The 17,127-nt window shown below is 41.4% G+C and overlaps 2 protein-coding genes across 2 annotated transcripts in view; both read left to right on the forward strand.

Annotated features, from left to right (window-relative positions):
• Nucleotides 1-1,984: 1,984 nt before the first annotated feature.
• On the forward strand, nt 1,985-9,953 carry LOC145457694 (lactadherin-like). Its single transcript, XM_080335967.1, has 5 exons — nt 1,985-2,289; nt 4,205-4,234; nt 4,294-4,440; nt 6,003-6,172; nt 9,119-9,953. Exons 1-5 carry the CDS (start codon nt 2,013-2,015, stop codon nt 9,278-9,280), a joined length of 786 nt encoding a protein of 261 aa, XP_080192093.1. The 5' UTR covers nt 1,985-2,012; the 3' UTR covers nt 9,281-9,953.
• A 5,296-nt stretch (nt 9,954-15,249) lies between these two features.
• Nucleotides 15,250-17,127, forward strand: part of LOC145457575 (transient receptor potential cation channel subfamily V member 6-like) — a 343,103-nt gene continuing 341,225 nt past the window's right edge. Inside the window, exon 1 of the mRNA XM_080335807.1 lies at nt 15,250-15,334. Coding sequence (XP_080191933.1) covers nt 15,312-15,334 — 23 coding nt within the window. The 5' untranslated portion in view covers nt 15,250-15,311. The remainder of the gene's footprint in view (nt 15,335-17,127) is intronic.

The raw sequence follows: 17,127 nt of genomic DNA on the forward strand, positions 1-17,127 counted from the left end.
AAGGGGGCGATGAGTTGATAAAGGTTGGGAACTACTGGTCTATAATATGAACATGAACATTATAAGGAATAATGACGTTACATATTTTTGTACTTAATTTTATTTTGCGGCATACACACCGAGTCATGAGTCATGATATACATTCACACAATCTGTACATATGCATACCATGAGTGCACGATGTGAATGCGCATACGCTGCTGGACAAGAAAATCGCATAAACAGCCTCATAAGGCTTTCTAGGTCTTGCCACACCCCTTCTAGGCTACCCATACCCTACTACAGGGGTGGGCAACATACGGCCCGCGGGCCGGATCCGGCCCGCGAAGGGATTTTGTCCGGCCCGCGGACAGTTTTCTGTCTTATATGATAATGTGGCCCGCGGCCCCAGTATTCAGAGATTCCCTGCTACTTGCGTAAACGTCAAATTTTAGTGACTGTATGTTATTATACACACGTATGCGCACTGCGCAGTGAGCGAGGGTGGTGATTACTCGTAAGTTAGTCGAAGCGAGAAGACTTGCATTATCGGCATTTACGATGTACTCGACCCTAATGTCATTTGTGGTAATGATGGTATTTGTCGACTACAATGGTCATTTACACTAGGCCGATATTTCATATTTTTGATTCCGTAACCGTCGACTTGTAGCACGACACACTTCTAGGCTTTTGTATGACATCGCTTATGCCAGGGGTCGATAACTCGAAACGGTTCGCGGGCCACTTTCAAAATTTGTAGAGGCCGCGGGCAGCATGAATTCAATATCGAGATAAAATAGGCCACACAGTTGAACAACCACGCTATATCTCGTCACCTACTAAACCAGGGTGGCCAACCTGCGGCCGTAGAAGGGAAATTTGTGGACAAGTAATTCAATTAGTACCGTATGTGCGGGCGGCCGTCGACATGCAATTTGAATTTACAAATTGAGTCTCGATTTTTTGAGAGATCCTAATCAATCTTGAAATTTTCTTCGCGCTGCGCGCGATTTAATGTGACTTCGTTTATCGATTTTAATATAGTGGCGCCCTTTGCAATCATAGCCCCACAGTACAGACGCGAACAGCAGAGGAAAATGATGCGCCTCATATAGAAATACCAACTCGGAGTCTTGTACTCCTCACTATACGGACAATCTTGATGGTAGGTCAAGAAATAATAGCATGCAACCAAGTGACTAATTATAATTGGCCCACCCGAAGATGCATCATCATTGATATCTTGTCCTAAATTTTCGAAAAACACACCCTCCATCAAATCTACAGTTGAATCTGATGACATCGGATGAGAAATAATATGAAAAATACTATTATTTGTGACGAAAGTCATAGGTGAATCGGAAAATATTTTCGCGCTTCGCGCGATTATGTACGGCCCATAACATAACCATGACCAGTCACCAGCAGTCACCACTCGCGAAGTCGGTGCGTATAGTAAGCCTGTGTGATTAAATGAATAAGTCCGGAGTTCACCGGAAAAGGAAATGGACACTATAACATGTGTATTTGGCGTCCAGATAGTTCATTACGACTATGCCCTGGAATGCGGCCGTAGGCTACATGAGTAGTCGAAATGCGGCCGTGAATGGCAAAAAGGTTGGTCATACCTGTACTAAACCCTAATGAAGAGATATCTTGGTGAATTTGTAGTACCGGGCTTATCGAACGCCTTGAAATCTTAATTAGGGATTGCACCGTGGTGATCGATCAGAGAGAAGCAAACATAGTCGTGCCTGTATGACAATGCTGTTCTCAAATCCACATTGTCTTCGTCATTATTGGCGAGAAATGGCTTTGAAGTTACATTGCTGTCGTTAAAATACATTCATTAAATACTATTTATTCCTTGTATATGTGGATAATTGGGCGAATAATGTATCGATTCAGGAATCCGGCCCGCCAAGTATTTAATTTTCCTATATCCGGCCCGCCGACTGGAGAAGTTGCCCGCCCCTGCCCTACTATAATGATATGAATTGTGTTTTCAACAGAGACTCAAGTACGCAGTCATGATAACTTACATTCCTACAGTTATTATAACCCTGCTGGTCATCACCCAGTCCAGAGCACTTGATCAAAGTAATTGTATGAAATTGGAGAGTGTATATAATGCAATATGTCCGAATACGCCAAAACATGCGATCCACCAAGGGCCACCAGGCAAAACCGGTCCAATCGGACAAAAAGGTGATAAGGGTGACACTGGTAGCCCTGGGCCAACTGGGCCGTCAAAACAGCCAAATTACCAGCGAGTTGAAGAAGTGATCTCAAGCAGAGTTCAAGAAGGTCGGTAAACGGTTTATGTTTAGGGATGTTATAAGTTTTATGCATATATAGACCTACATACGGTCGTACCACCAGGGCGTCCCTGCCATACTCCATACCCAAATTATAGTCGCCCAAGCTCGAAGTGCACTCAAAATTAATTCCAAATCAATTTGACATCAGGAATTTTTATTTGTTTTAATTAGTCGATTTGGAAATTTTCTTTAGTGCGCTTCGCGCAGTCGATTTACAGTTTAGAGTTAGATTCCCTGTTATGTGAACAAAATACTATAGGAGTCGGTGTGTTTAACGTTACAGGAATCCGAAGCATAGTCTGAGTTGGTCTGGAGTCGGTGTCGACGTTAACGTATAGCTGGTAAAGTGAACAGACTCACGAGCCTTGGTTAAAATTGCGTAAATTCATAAGCGAAATCCCTCAAGGGATGATTAGTGAGTTTCATTCACTGCATATTTACTAATGCTTTGCCACCTGTAATTAATTAGCATGGAATTTTTAGCGGCAACAAATTCAATAACTTTGATGCATGTCGGGACTATAGTGGCGTAAAAGTACATTCCACGTGCTACTTTCTGCAGTATCCGTAGAAGTCAACGGGATTCTACCACAATTCAAAGTCAGAGAGTGACGGTGGGAACTGCGGAGTGAAACAACAATAAAATCGCATAAATGCCGCCCAACATAGCGTCACCGTTGTACCGTCAATGGGTAGCGGGTGCAAGGTCGATTCATCTAGGCCAGGCCTGGGCAAAGTGCGGCCCGCAGGCCAATTGTGGCCGCAAAAGGTTGCTTGCAATTCAAAACATAAAACCTTCTTCGTAATGATGCTGTGTGGACCAAAACCATATGATATATATAAACTGAACCAGAAATTCGTCTAATATCATGCCGCGATTATGCAGCCTATTATGTACCTCACGCGTGATCCACATTCAAAATAAAGTCAATGTAGCAAATTAATGCCGTGACAATTGAAGTCACAAGAAGTCACCAAACCTTCTCTGTTTCCATTTGTCACATTGCTCAAGACACGATCTATGTTCCAAATTTTATGTGATACGTTTCCAAACCCATAATTCGTAAAACAAGTCAATCAGTTATCGTGATTTCTATGAGTCATCGTCACCCATAAACGATGGACGGGCATGTCAAAAAAAGGAAGCCGAAAGTTGTGATTCAAAGAAGCTTCAGAGGACTAAATATTTGTTTACAGAAGTCTGGGGGCAGCCCGCCTCTTTAGTAGTTAGTGCCGAGCAGGTCGCCGTGTTTGCGGAGTATAAATTAAGTAGGTTCCATGACAAAAACACGAAGAATTTTTGAAGAACTGCTAGTTCAACAACAAGGCCATTTCGCCAAGCTGCCCACTGCACGGAAGCCAACGAAAAAGACAGCAAACTTCATAGTTTCCCAAATACGTTTTATTGTATTGATAGAAAAAGGCGGATAGGGGTTCAAGGATAATTCGAAATGTTGAACATTGTTTCCAAATATGACGGCAAATAAATATTATTTTCTGGTAATAAACCGTCACTTCCTTATTCCCTAGTATCAACACATCCAATGAGCACCATTTTGTGTAATTCACTGCTTTTAATTTTAGAAATAGAATTGATACGCTGTAGAATACAGCCGAAATTTCGGACTCGGCCCGCCAACAAATTTTCAGCTACTCATTTGGCCCACGGAGAAATATTTCCCCACCCCTGATCTAGGCCCTCCGTGGTCGTCCTATACGAATAAACGTTGTCCTACAACATAATAGAATGAAACTTACCTATGCTCACGAAGAATCGATAATTATATCATCGTGGTGCAAAACGATCAATGATTTATGGTTGTTGATACCCCACGAATAGGAACATCCACAGCAACACTAGTCTAAGAGAGCGTGAAAAATACCTACTTTTATTTTCAAAGGTTTGCAAAGTATGATGAGGACGTTTGAATGTGAGTCCGACCGATTCTTACACTGTGTTTAACGACGAGGTGACTATACATTATTGCAGTTTGCTATATGGGAATGAAGTCCGGATTACTTCCTGACTCTGCGATAATTTCATCGACATATTGGGGTGCTAGACACGAGCAGTACCGAGCACGTCTGGATAATAGGGTGTCCGAAGGAAGCACGGGATCGTGGTCATCGAAGACGAGTGAGTAATGAATATATTCCGATGATAGTTTTATCAGTGTTGGAATGACTCGAGTCAGTCTCGAGTCACCTTTTTCGTAAGACTTGACTTGATTCGAGTCACTTTGCAAAAATGACTTGACTTGACTCGGCGCTTCAGAAATGTGGATTGACTTGTGACTCGGAGCAAAATTGACGAGTCAATGTCGAGTCATTATAAGTAAGCGGTGTCGATTACATCATCCTATCTTATGTACGTTCGGGTTATTCTCGATACGCCGGTGTCACTTGTGAGACCAATCAGTGATTCACTGATTACACGTTTCACTGATCCCCTTTGTCACATCGCAAATAAATTGACCGCCAAGGAAACGATCACAGCTTACGTTGTCGTAGTCGTAGTAGCAGTTGATTAATCTAATAGCAACGTATCTTTGTTTCTTAGACGGACCAGTGCTTATTGCGCAGTGCTCACCTTTACCAACATTCTTGTATGATTTAAATCGAACGAATATAGTTTATGCCTTTATATTCTCCCGGATGTGTATATCGGTAGTGTCTATTGTACCACATCAATTTGTTCAACGTCTCGAGGCTTCGTATTCGATCCTCTGCATTGGCTGATAAAATCAGACTAGCATAATAGCTATAGCTACTTATGTATTTTTTAGCAGTTCTACGTGTGCGCGAGCGATACAACACCTTTTTGCATGTATATTTAACTTTATATTCGTTATTTGATTCAAGATAAATGTCCAATTAATCCGCCCTTCACCCAGTTAGCAAATTGTAATGACTTTGCATCATCACTCATACTTTGAAAATTAAATTTGACTTGAATCGTGACTTGACTCGTGACTTGACTCGACTTGACTCGACTTGACTCGAGTCACCTCCAAAAAACGAGTGACTTGACTTGACTCGATTCACCTGTGAAAATCGATTGACTTGACTTGACTCGAGTCAAAATGTGCAATGACTCGAGATGACTCGTGACTCTAAGGTAGTGACTTGATCCCAACACTGACTTTTATGCGCATAGCCCATACTTGCGTTCGCGTCCATAGGCTTGAAACTGCCGAATGTGCGATACCGAATGAAGAAGTAGTGTGAGACCCGACAAAGGTTCTATCAACACGGCCTGAAATCCGAGGCCGTATATATTGGTAAAATCATAGCAAGCCACAGTTTTTTGTAATACCCCACCGATTTTGATTCCATGGTAACAATCTATTATATTTATATGATTGAATAAAATCGTCCGTGCGGTAACCAAAGCTCATATCGCACAGCAGTTTAGTAGGCCTATATGCTATGCAACAGAATCAGCTATAAGTATATGATTCTCAGCCAATTATGTAGTTCTCATCATTCAAATATCTATTTTTGTTTTGTAATCGACTTATCGGGCCATTTTCACAATGCATAATCGTAATGTAAATTGATCTTACAGTACAATGTAATCTTTTCGGTCGGCACTCATTCACACGCACCTGTCTGTCTTTCTCGCATCCTCGTCTGTGTTTGTCCTATTGACTCGAACTGCAGACAGTCCATATTAATATAATATATCTTGACGAACAGATACAATTGGCGAGTGGATAGGGGTAGACTTCGGAACGGTGAAAAATGTGGCTAGATTGATCACGCAAGGGCGACCGCAGGTTCTCAATCAGTGGGTCAGCAAATTCAAAGTAGCATGCGGAATTGATCGGAATGACTTTCAGTTTGTGATGAAAGGCGATTCTGAAATGGTAAGTGTCACGAAGTGCAATGACACTATGCCAGTGGTTCTCAACCATTTTGGCTTCGCGGACCCCTATGGACCGTCACGGACCCTCGCGGACCCCCTCCAGGTTTAGTTCAAATTCAGCTCAAATATGGTGCAACCTTCATCTGTCTTGTGCAAATATGAACTGTCGGCATGTGAAAAACAGCAGCAAAATGACTTATCTTGAAACTAACACCATACTCTTACGCGTGTGTTCTAGCTGTTCGGCAACTAAGTGTTTTTAATGTGCAACTACGAACTAGAACAACTCACTACCAATCTGTTGGTCTAGTCTGCCCCCAACTATTTTCATTCTAGCTACAACGCACGATGTCACGGTCTATAAGCGGATGGCTATATCGGCAGATTCAAATGTTGGGTAAAGAATTGCGAAATAACGATTGGTGCTCTTTTCAAGTAGCGACAAATGAAAATAACACACATCGACATAAAATTTGCCATGAGGATTAATGCTTCACGTAGGTCAACGTATGATTATTGCCTACAATTCATATATTGCGAACTTCCCGATCGTACAACGGCAAGATCAGCTTGAAAATGATTTATGTCAGCAGCCGTTGTTTCAATGCTCATGTTTTATTTGAAGAGTAGAAAATTTCAAATCTTTGTCCGGTGTAGGCTTCAATCTCCCCGTATAGCAACAACTGCGTAAACATAACGAAACATCAATATTTACATTACTATTTGAATCTAGGCAGAGTATAGTGATTACAATCGTCCTCCTGCAATGTACTGCTGCCTGTGTGTATCGAAAGCCTGACATACGGCATCAAAGCGTTTTTTTCAATCGTACTACTACATCGAATAGATATTTATTACGTGTGGATAATTCGCTACGAAATGATGAGAAAATCTAATACTTATGAAGTAATAATTATCATTGAGCAGTGGAGTTGGGAAATCCAACATTTCTGCTATCAATAACCGGATAAAATATCTCACCATATTCCTTGTTCACGAATCTTCAGCTTATATCATAGTCTTTGTAAAATGTACGAGTAAAAATTAACCGTCTTTTACAAAAAGTCGATTCGATATGCGAAATAATTGATTACGAATATTTCAATTTTTTTCGAATGTAATTGCGATTACGATTACTCCAGAATCCTGCAATCGTTGCAATCGATTACGATTACAAGTCACTATTACCTAGTGTTACCATATTTGGAGATCCGAAAAAGGGGTCACTTTTCAAAAATTCTGAAATATCTAGTATCGGAAAAGAAAACTGGTGATTTTGCAATATTTTCGACCGATAGTACTGTGTTGACTAAAAAAAGGTCATCACTCTGACTCACCTCCTGGATTACCCGCTTTTTTACAATACCGAGTTGTACGGTTGACTATGAAAAAAAGTTCATCACTCTGACACGACTCCCGAATTACCCGTCGCGCCGTATTTTTCGTTGTCTGTCTTGGCAACTCTGACGTTCGCTGCGTCGGCGTCGAGATTTTGATCGTATTTCAATACTTCCTCTAGAAACGAAGACAAATTCGCAAAAAAAAAGACATTTAGGCGTCCTCCTAGGACACTTTCAATGTATTCGAAAGACGACAAATGTGGTAACGTCCCCTCTTATTTTTGACGAGTCTGCGCACACTCACCAAGTTACTGCGCACACCCTTGGACAACAGTGCGTAACAATTAAAAAAAGGTCATCACTTCGGATTTTTTGTGCGCAACTTCGATTTTCTGTGCGCAGAGACCGTGTCAGCACTGCGCATTTTCGCACGTGCCCAGCATGGAGGGAACATTGAGGGTAACCCTACTATTACTCCATGTCTGGTACCTTACTCCTAGGGATGGTGTGAACCCCTGAAAGGTTCAGGTTCATGTGAACGCGAACCTTTTTAAAAGGTTCTGTGTGAACGCGAACGGGAACCGTGACGTGACATGACATCATATTGCTCATTTCAACCCTACATTTCAGTGAACTGATATATTATTGTGCACGATACCTAGCGACGACTCAGGTCACATTATGCCGCAATGCTGAAGTAGCCTACATGCTGACTTCGCCAAATGTATCAACTGGAGCAATCAAATGCTATATTAATTACATAAAATCAATGTCTTCCGTCCCTTTGTCAACAATTACGACGAGGACTTGCAAGGGAATAAAATCTTACGCCGTAACGGTATAGAGCCAGACCTGACAATGTATTGGCCGTCTGACTATACCTACATATATATTGAGCAGAGTGTAAAAATGGTTTCTATACTAGCTACCGATATTACCCCACAGACAGGTTATACAGTAGCTAACACCCCAATCACATGGATTTGATGCAATCGGCATATTAAATCAAGACGGATCCCCTATGCCTTCTAAATTTTTTACATAGACGACGATGTGTTATTTATATCAATTTCATTGATTGGTTGAAGAAGCATATCATTCGTTGACTAGTTATACATGTAGTGTGTTTCGTTCTTTATGTTGTATGATTGTGGGTCAAGCTCACAGCAGAGAGTCACTAAATATTCACAAAAGGAAAGCTGAATATTTCGAGTAAACTTTTGTAACAACGCATGTAAAAACTTTAGTGTTGATTTTTTAAATGCTGCCAGTGCCATGCATAGTGTGGTCTGAAGTTGAAATGCAAAGAATTTCAGCCAAATATGATATAATGACGTGAAAATTGTAATACATGAAAAGGTTCACAGTGCATAACCTACCAAGGTTCGTTTGTGAACGTGAACCTCTAAATTTCAGAGGTTCACATATTGAACGCGAACGTTACCTCACGTTCACACCATCCTCACTTACTACCTTGCCGATTTAGCACTTCGCCTTTGGCAGTATATATTTGGACCATTTCACTTCTACGTATAGCTGTAGCATGACGATAATATGGTGCTGCGACCTGAGCTACGCCTACTACAGTGATGTCTTATTATTCGCAGATTTTCACTGGGAACTCGGACTTTGAAACCAAAGTCTACAATCGCTTCCCGGCTGTAGTTTCCTGTCGATACATTCGGCTCTATCCGCAAGAATGGAACAATCATATCTCTATGAGATTTGAATTGGTGCACGGCCACTGCTTCGACATTAAGCCGCTTTAAATATTCGTATCCAATATTTCATTCGTAGTAATCGTAAAATACTCGATTGTGAGGAAACTGGCTACGCTCCGTACCTTACTTGACCCTGGATGAGTTTGTCCGTAGCGAAGGGATTGCATTTCTATCCAAGCTGTCGAATAGGATTTCTGACTCGAATGTTTGATACTTTCGTAGCAGCCGTGCTGATTATCAACTATATATATATATAGAGAGAGAGAGAGGTTTCATACACTTTCACGTCTACTTCTGCAGTTTTGTAGCCAAGCGTCGTCTAAAAAGAGAAGTTTACATAATTTCACCAGTATATTCGACAAAGTACGAGACTACTAGCCTACCGTATATTGCGCATATGGCGATAACGCAATGTAAATTGGAAATAATACATTGTATTAAACCTGACAGGATGGTGATTTCTGTTTGCTTGTATCGGTAGTTAGGGAATCATTTTTTGGATATGGATCATGAATAAAGACCAGGGGCGGGCAAACTACGGCATGCACCGTCTTGTGCGGCCCTCGAAAGCCACAAGAAACTTTGTAAAAATATTGATACTTGAGTACTTGATCAAACTTTTTCTCGATATCTTTCAACATGATAATGATAAGTCGTATTTAGGGCAAGTCTTTGCAACTTTTGCAACTTTTTTTACAGCTTCCGACAGCTTCGTAGATACTCATAATCTATGTACTTACTATGATGTTTTAAGCTGTGGAGAAATTTTATAGTGCAACTTTCTGCAACTTTCCTCTATTTTTCATAGTCACCTTTTACTGCAACGTTTATCAAATATTGTGTAAAAATGTAAAGGAGTGATTTAAAAACATGCTATAAACTATTTCTAGTATGGTTCTACTCTCTTCGATTTGAAGAGACTCTTTGGGGTACAGAACTTTAATATACATTTTAATAATATATTCATAGTAAAATATATTAAAACCCGAAGCTTTTCGAGCTGACACTTTTCTAGGGCAATCGTCAGCAAATGGAGAATTTCAAAAACATGCATCTAGCTACATTGCATACAACCAATTATGGCGTCATAGAAACAAACAACATGAAATACAGGCAAACCGCGAGCGCAGCTAGTGGCCAATTTTTAGATTCACTAAAAATTCCTTCTGCTGACACAAGCGCGGTCGGTGGATTTTAATATAAGTCGATTACAGGGCAGACAGGTGGAAATGAGTGCGGCCTCTACCTAATATAGAAAATCTTTCATCGCGATAGTTTTTAGCGCAAGTTGCATTCTCAGCCAAATGCTTGCCGATGGCAGAGTTCATAGCCATGGCCTGATTACGTTCTAGTAATCGCAGATCAGTTACGGCTGGGTCTTCGCGAGAGTCCAATGTGCGTGATCTAATAACGCTCGGAACATGTTGTTTGATGCTTTCCTGCAAGCGCTGAGTTGTTCTTCCCACGTACCGACAATCACAGTGGCACTTGAAATCATAGACTATATTGCTTTGTTGAGAAGCAGGAAGAACATCTTTGCGCGTTGCAGGAAGCAATTGCTTGGTGTTAACACAACAATAGTTTTTACGTTATCGTAACAGCGATTTACAGCAGAAATCAATTGCTTTTCAAACCGGGAAGAGATGGGGCCCAGCCACGGTAAATGTATGTATACATTTTCCTCAGACCGTGTGTTCGTTTTTTGTGATTTGTTGGGATTGAAATTACTGAGTTTTCTGTCCACAGAACTCTTGATGATGTGTTCGGGGTACCCGTTATCGATTAGAATTTTGCGGATATATTCTAGCTCCGCGTTTAATTTTACATCCGAACAAATCATCAAGGCCCTGTGCACCAACGTGGCAATCAAATTTAGTTTACGGCGATTCGGGCTAAAAGAATTCCAGCGTATATAATGCCCTGTAAACGTTGGCTTCCGGTAAACCGAAGTGACAAAGCTAATACCCCGTTTTTTCACTAGAACGTCTAAGAATGGTAACGAGTTAGCACGCTCTTTTTCAAATGTGAATTCGAATGTGATTTCGAATGTGAATTCGATTTGCATAACAAATAGCTATATGATGGGTTAGCTGCATCTCACTTTTAAATATGACACAATGGAGAGAAGTCCAACTCCCTCTACCAAGCACGATGGTACCCGAGTAATATTTATTGTAAATATGCCGCTTCATTAATTCTGTCGTTTAAATTTGAAAAGTTCCCCATTTCACCAACGCGCAGAAAATGACTATTTCACTGAGTCCTCTTTTTCAGGCTATTGATTTTGTTGAAAGTTGCCAAGAGTGAGTTTTCCTGTAATGCCTTGGGTCAAGTTTGCAGATCTAGGGGGTTTAGAGTGTGTTATTCTACTTGTTTATGGGGAGGTGGTTATCGCCATGCTGTTTGGCTTTTTTTGGGGGGGGGGATTATTCCTGCATTGCGTAATTTTCTTGCTGTGTGCCGGAAAAGATGTAACTTTTGTCGATTTCGTCAGACCCATGAATGGCGAAGTAACAAATTTGACATCTCTGCAGGAACTAGGTTATACAACGGAACCTTTCGAGGATCTCATACCCTAATAATTCAACAAAAATTACAAATGCAACTTTTTACTGAAACTTTTGTTAAAATGAAATGCAACTTTCTCACGATTTTACTGCAACAAAAACTTGTCCTAGTCATATTCTTACCATAGAAACTTTTTATTTCATTGAAGGCGCGTTAGTCCGACCTCGAGGTCCATGCATTTTGAAAGATTTCAAATGTTAAACATCACAGAAAGTGAATCGTAAATGATTTTTCGATCGGCAGCACGAACAAATTTATCACTTTTAGTGCTGTGCTTGGAAAAACGGATTCGCGAGTGCGTTGGATAGATTTGTTCTTTGTATGTGTCGAAGTTATTATTATTATTATTATTATGGAAACAAGTGGCGCTTTCAACCGATGATTGTTATTTGCGCCACGCTCAGTATACGTTCAATGAGGCATTCGGAGAAAAGCAAAGAGATCAGAGAATTAATTCGCAGGAGAGAATAAATTCTATAACTGGTATAGTTAGGCAATGGAGGGTCAATATATTTTGTACAGAGAAAGCAACGTTTTCATTGGCACAATGAGCAATCAAAAAGCGGCGATGAAATTCAAATTTACGACATTCCATTAGCAAATGTGAAACAGTGTCCGGGACGCAGCATAAGGAACACAAGGGGGTGTCGGCACACCCAATCTTGAATAAATGGGAATTAAGACGGCAATGACCTGACCGTAGACGAAATAATATTCGATCATAATGACGATTATTCGTGATGTGTCGAAGTATTTATATTCATAATATTTATACATTGTTGAATCGTATTTAAAGGTAACATGGTTATGATGCTGTCAGTACCATGTGTCCAAGAGACTCACAGACTCAAATTTACTTCCAGTTTGGATATAAAAATACATATATATTATTTTTATTTCGTTGGCCACTATATCGTCAAAAGATGATATTGAATTTCGGCTTAGTATCCCAATGTTATATAGTGTGGCCCGCAAATGGATTCAAATATTGAATGCGGCCCGCGAGCTGAAAAGTTTGCCCACCCCTGATATAGACGGACACAATACTTCATCTTTATCAGACCGCATCGCAAACAGATCCAGTGCAGTGTATATAGGGTTGCATTTAAAACAAACGTTTTGAACAGTGTTTTTTAAAAAAGCCTTGAAAAAAACAAATTTTTTTAGGGTGTAAAATTATGCCATAATTGTGTCAATACTTTACAAAAAACATGTTGTATGAGCCTACTTACAATTACCACCCGAGATATCCAACGTATATCGATATGAGATGGCTGGAACCCTCAAAATAGTTGGTTAAACGGCAATAGTACATATATTTCGTCAAAGGAGCCTTTTTTACCCTATATTTTCAATTGTCAATGTCAATCCACTATGGCTTCACATTTGAATATTCATGTCGTCATGTCTTTAAAAAAAACGTAAAAAAAACATGTTTTAAATTAGGGCCTTGTTTTAAATATGTTTGTTTTAAATTGATTTTTGTTTTAAATGCAACCCCAAGTGTATACATAGGATCCTAATCAAGAAACGTTACGCAATGCTCAAACGAGTTTGAATTACACTGCAGTCGTGCTTCGCAATCTCTCGAGTTGTACTCAGCGGGCTATGGTATTCAATGACGGCATGAAATTGAGTCATTCGAGCTTGAAATGCAACGTCTGAGCAAGCGTTTACGAAGTGACGACGTGGGCAGGCTCGAGGCCGTGTTCATTCACTTTTTGACGGTTTGACCGTGTGTAAATTGTGTTGTAAGCATGCTTGGTAACTAAATTCACGATATCAGCTGTAATGTTATAAAAAGGATATCATGTTCGAAGGCCGCAGGGCTTCAGCGTCGGCTGCGTAGGTTGTTTCCAAATACTACTGAAAATTTCCGCCAGAAAGGCTGTCAAGTGTCAATGGATGCGCAAAACCGGTAATTACTCACAATGTTCCATCTGTTTTATCACTTCAATATAAAACCTGGCACCAGAATATGTAGACACGATTGGAGGATGGATATTACTGAAAAACAACGCACAAGCCAATAGCAATCTTCCAATCTTGACATAAGCTATAACCACAAACGCGGCCGGGGACACGGGTAGACAATATGGCACCTAATCAGACAAATGCGTGTTTTTGTCAGAGCCTGATGCAGTACACCAGGGGCCGGCTACCTTTTGTATGCAGCGTGCCAAAATGTCAAAAAATGTGAAATTATTACCAACAGGTGTGCCAAACATTTTTAATTTTGTCATACTTAGCGATTCAAGCAGGAATCCCACCAACCGGTTATCTGCACCTGGCAACGGCCTCGGCTACGACACTGATTCGTAAATTATTTGTAGCTACCGCAATAGGCATATCGCTGTACGTAGGCTACTATGTGCACCATTTATTTTTAGTCGCGCAATTATTCTGTGGTTGCTTTGGTCGTTTCCAAGCCAACTGCGTTCGCTACCCTATTCAATCAGTGACCGCGGCCAATCAAAGTTCTTAGGATGATATGTCCTAATGATGAACAATGTGCCCTCCCCTGAATCAGTGTATCATACAAGTTGGTTTGATGTCACATGAAGGTTGGTATGGCACTAGATATGTCTGCTAATCTCCAAAGGTCGCTGTAGAGCAGGGGTCGCCAACTCAAAATGGGTCGCGGGCCACTTTTCAAAATTCGTGAAGGCCGCGGGCCGCATGAATTCAATATCGAGATAATAATAATAGGGAACACAGTTTAATCGCCATTGTCCATTGCCGATGAACTCCAGACCAATCTATTTACTTATATCGGCTTACTATGCGCACCGTAATTGTTATGTTCTTGTTGCGACGAGGTTGCAATACAGAATCAGTATATTGTACAGCAGAATAACTATGAGACAGGCGACACGATCCAGAGTTCAGTTAAATGAAAGACCACGAGACAACAGAACACAGGGTATAAATACAAGCACGAAACACGAGGAAATAATGATTGGCGGTAATTACTAGTCCTATAGAAATTAGGAGTTGAACAACACTGAACGCAAATGCACGAACATAACAGTCCTCCCCTGTAAGATAAAGGGATGCCCACATTTACGTAGGTCTATAGAAATCCGGGGGTTTCCTATTCCTAACAGGATAACGTCTACCCGACGTACGGGCAGGACTAGCTGCAGGAACTTGTGCCCTGTTCCTAACCAATGGTTGCTCAGCTTGTGACTGTTGAGGCTGAGCAACTTCCTGTGTGGCTGTATTATTGCCAGCTGAAATCAAGCGTGGTTGGAGTTGGTTTTTGTGCCTCCTCCAATACCCATGATCCGTTTTTATAATGTACACAACACGCCCCAGTATTTCCGTTACCACGCCAGCAACCCACTTTGGTCCGCTCCGGTAACTGCGAGCGTAGACCGAGGAACCAATCTCGAAATGAGTGACTGATTGTCTAGGCGTAACGGGCTTCGATTTGTCGAAGGGCGAGCACAAACTTAACAAATTGCGCGGCTGCCGACCATGTAAAATCTCGGCAGGCGTTTTCCAGTCTATGCCCGGGTGCGGTGCACATCGGTATGTAGCGAGAAGTGTTTGGAGAGCGAAGTTGAGATCTTTTCCCCCGTCGCAATTTTTTATTAATCCAGCTTTTAAAGTCTGGACGAATCGCTCCGCTTCCCCGTTTGAGGCAGGGTGAAAAGACGGTGATACGATATGGCAGATTGCCAAATTGGAGCAAAACGTATCGAATTCATTCGATGTGAATTGCGGCCCGCCATCCGTGACAATTGTTACGGGCAAGCCTTCAATAGAAAAGACTTCCCGCAATGCGTTGACTACACACAAGGTTGTGGTAGATCCGACATTCATTACTTTAACGAAAGGATATTTCGAATGCGCATCGACGATGACAAGAAACATTTTGTTGTTTATTGGACCTGCGAAATCCAAGTGAATTCGATCAAAGCTTTCGGAAGTTTTGGGCCATTCGCGATACTGACGATCAGGCGCTTTCATTACCTTACGGCAAGCGTCGCAACTCTTAGCGAGATTTTCAATGTCGCGATTAATGGAAGGCCATGCGATGTAACGTCGAGCCATCTGCTTCATTTTCGCGATACCCCAGTGTCCTTCGTGCAACAATGATAAGACTCGCGAGCGAAGTGACTGCGGAATTACTACGCGCTGAAAACCATCAATATTGAGCATAACTATGTCTTTGTGCAGAGAAAGCGAATGTTTGCGAGTCGAAAACCAAGAAAAATCATCGATGTGCGTCTTTGGATTCCAATTACCATGAGTGACAGATAATTTTACTAGTTTCATGGTTTTGTCCTTCAGCGTCGCGTCGCGAATTTCATTGCGAGTTAACGGTAAGCCATCGAATGCCATATTAATAGCGTGAACGACCTCCGCGTTTTCACGAATTTCCAGTTCGTCAAACTCAGGGTCTGGACCCTTTGGTAGGCGAGATAAACCGTCGGCGTTTCCGTGCTGATTAGTCGGTTTATAGCGAATATCGTATTGGTAAGCCATGAGCGTTAGTGCCCATCGCTGCAAGCGTTGCGCTGTAATCACGGGAATTTTCTTGTCTGGCGAGAAAATAGCTAAAAGCGGTTTGTGGTCCGTTACGAGCGTAAATTTTCTACCATACAAGAATTGACGAAATTTAGTGACTCCGTAAATGATTGACAGAGCTTCCTTCTCGATTTGAGAGTAGGATTTTTGCGAATCGGAAAGCGTTTTCGATGCGTGCGCGATCGGTCTCTCTTCGCCATTGTGCTCGATTGAGAGGACAGCGCCGATTCCGAATTGAGAAGCATCAGTTGACAAAATGAGCTGCTTGTTTACATCATAATGAGCTAACTGCGTAGCGTTGATTACGTCGTTTTTGAGAATGCGAAAAGCTGCGTCACAGTCCGTATTCCAAATGAATTTCGCGTCTTTTTGAAGTAGACGGTACAAGGCAGCGGCTTTATTCGTGAAATTAGGAATAAACGCGCGATAATAATTGACTTTGCCCAGGAATGCCTGTAGTTGGCGAACATCCTGAGGTTTAGGCAACTGTTTGATTGCTTCAACGGATTTGTGAGACGGGCGTTTGCCGTCCTTGTCGATTATGTGACCAAGATACTCGATACTACTTTTGAAAAATTCACATTTAGCGAAGTTGACGGTGAAACCGTATTCGGTGAGGCGCTCAAAGAGTAGCGATAAGTTGCGAAAATGATCGCGTTCATCAATGCCAGTAACGATTATGTCATCGATAAAACTAGCAACACCGGGTAAGCCGGTGATCATGGCATCAATACAGCGTTGAAAATTTGCGGGACTAGATGCGACTCCGAAACACATGCGTCGATAACGGA

This window comes from Botryllus schlosseri, chromosome 2, assembly GCF_051294905.1.
Source record: "Botryllus schlosseri isolate E-star chromosome 2, Bs_hap1, whole genome shotgun sequence".
NCBI classification, from domain to species: domain Eukaryota; kingdom Metazoa; phylum Chordata; class Ascidiacea; order Stolidobranchia; family Styelidae; genus Botryllus; species Botryllus schlosseri.

Bases quoted from the DNA above. Each gene is read 5' to 3' on its own strand.
- LOC145457694 (XM_080335967.1), top strand. From the start codon at position 2,013: ATGATAACTTACATTCCTACAGTTATTATAACCCTGCTGGTCATCACC. The intron at 2,290-4,204 runs GTCGGTAAACGG...TTATTTTCAAAG, and splicing joins CTCAAGCAGAGTTCAAGAAG to GTTTGCAAAGTATGATGAGG. The intron at 6,173-9,118 runs GTAAGTGTCACG...TATTATTCGCAG, and splicing joins TGAAAGGCGATTCTGAAATG to ATTTTCACTGGGAACTCGGA.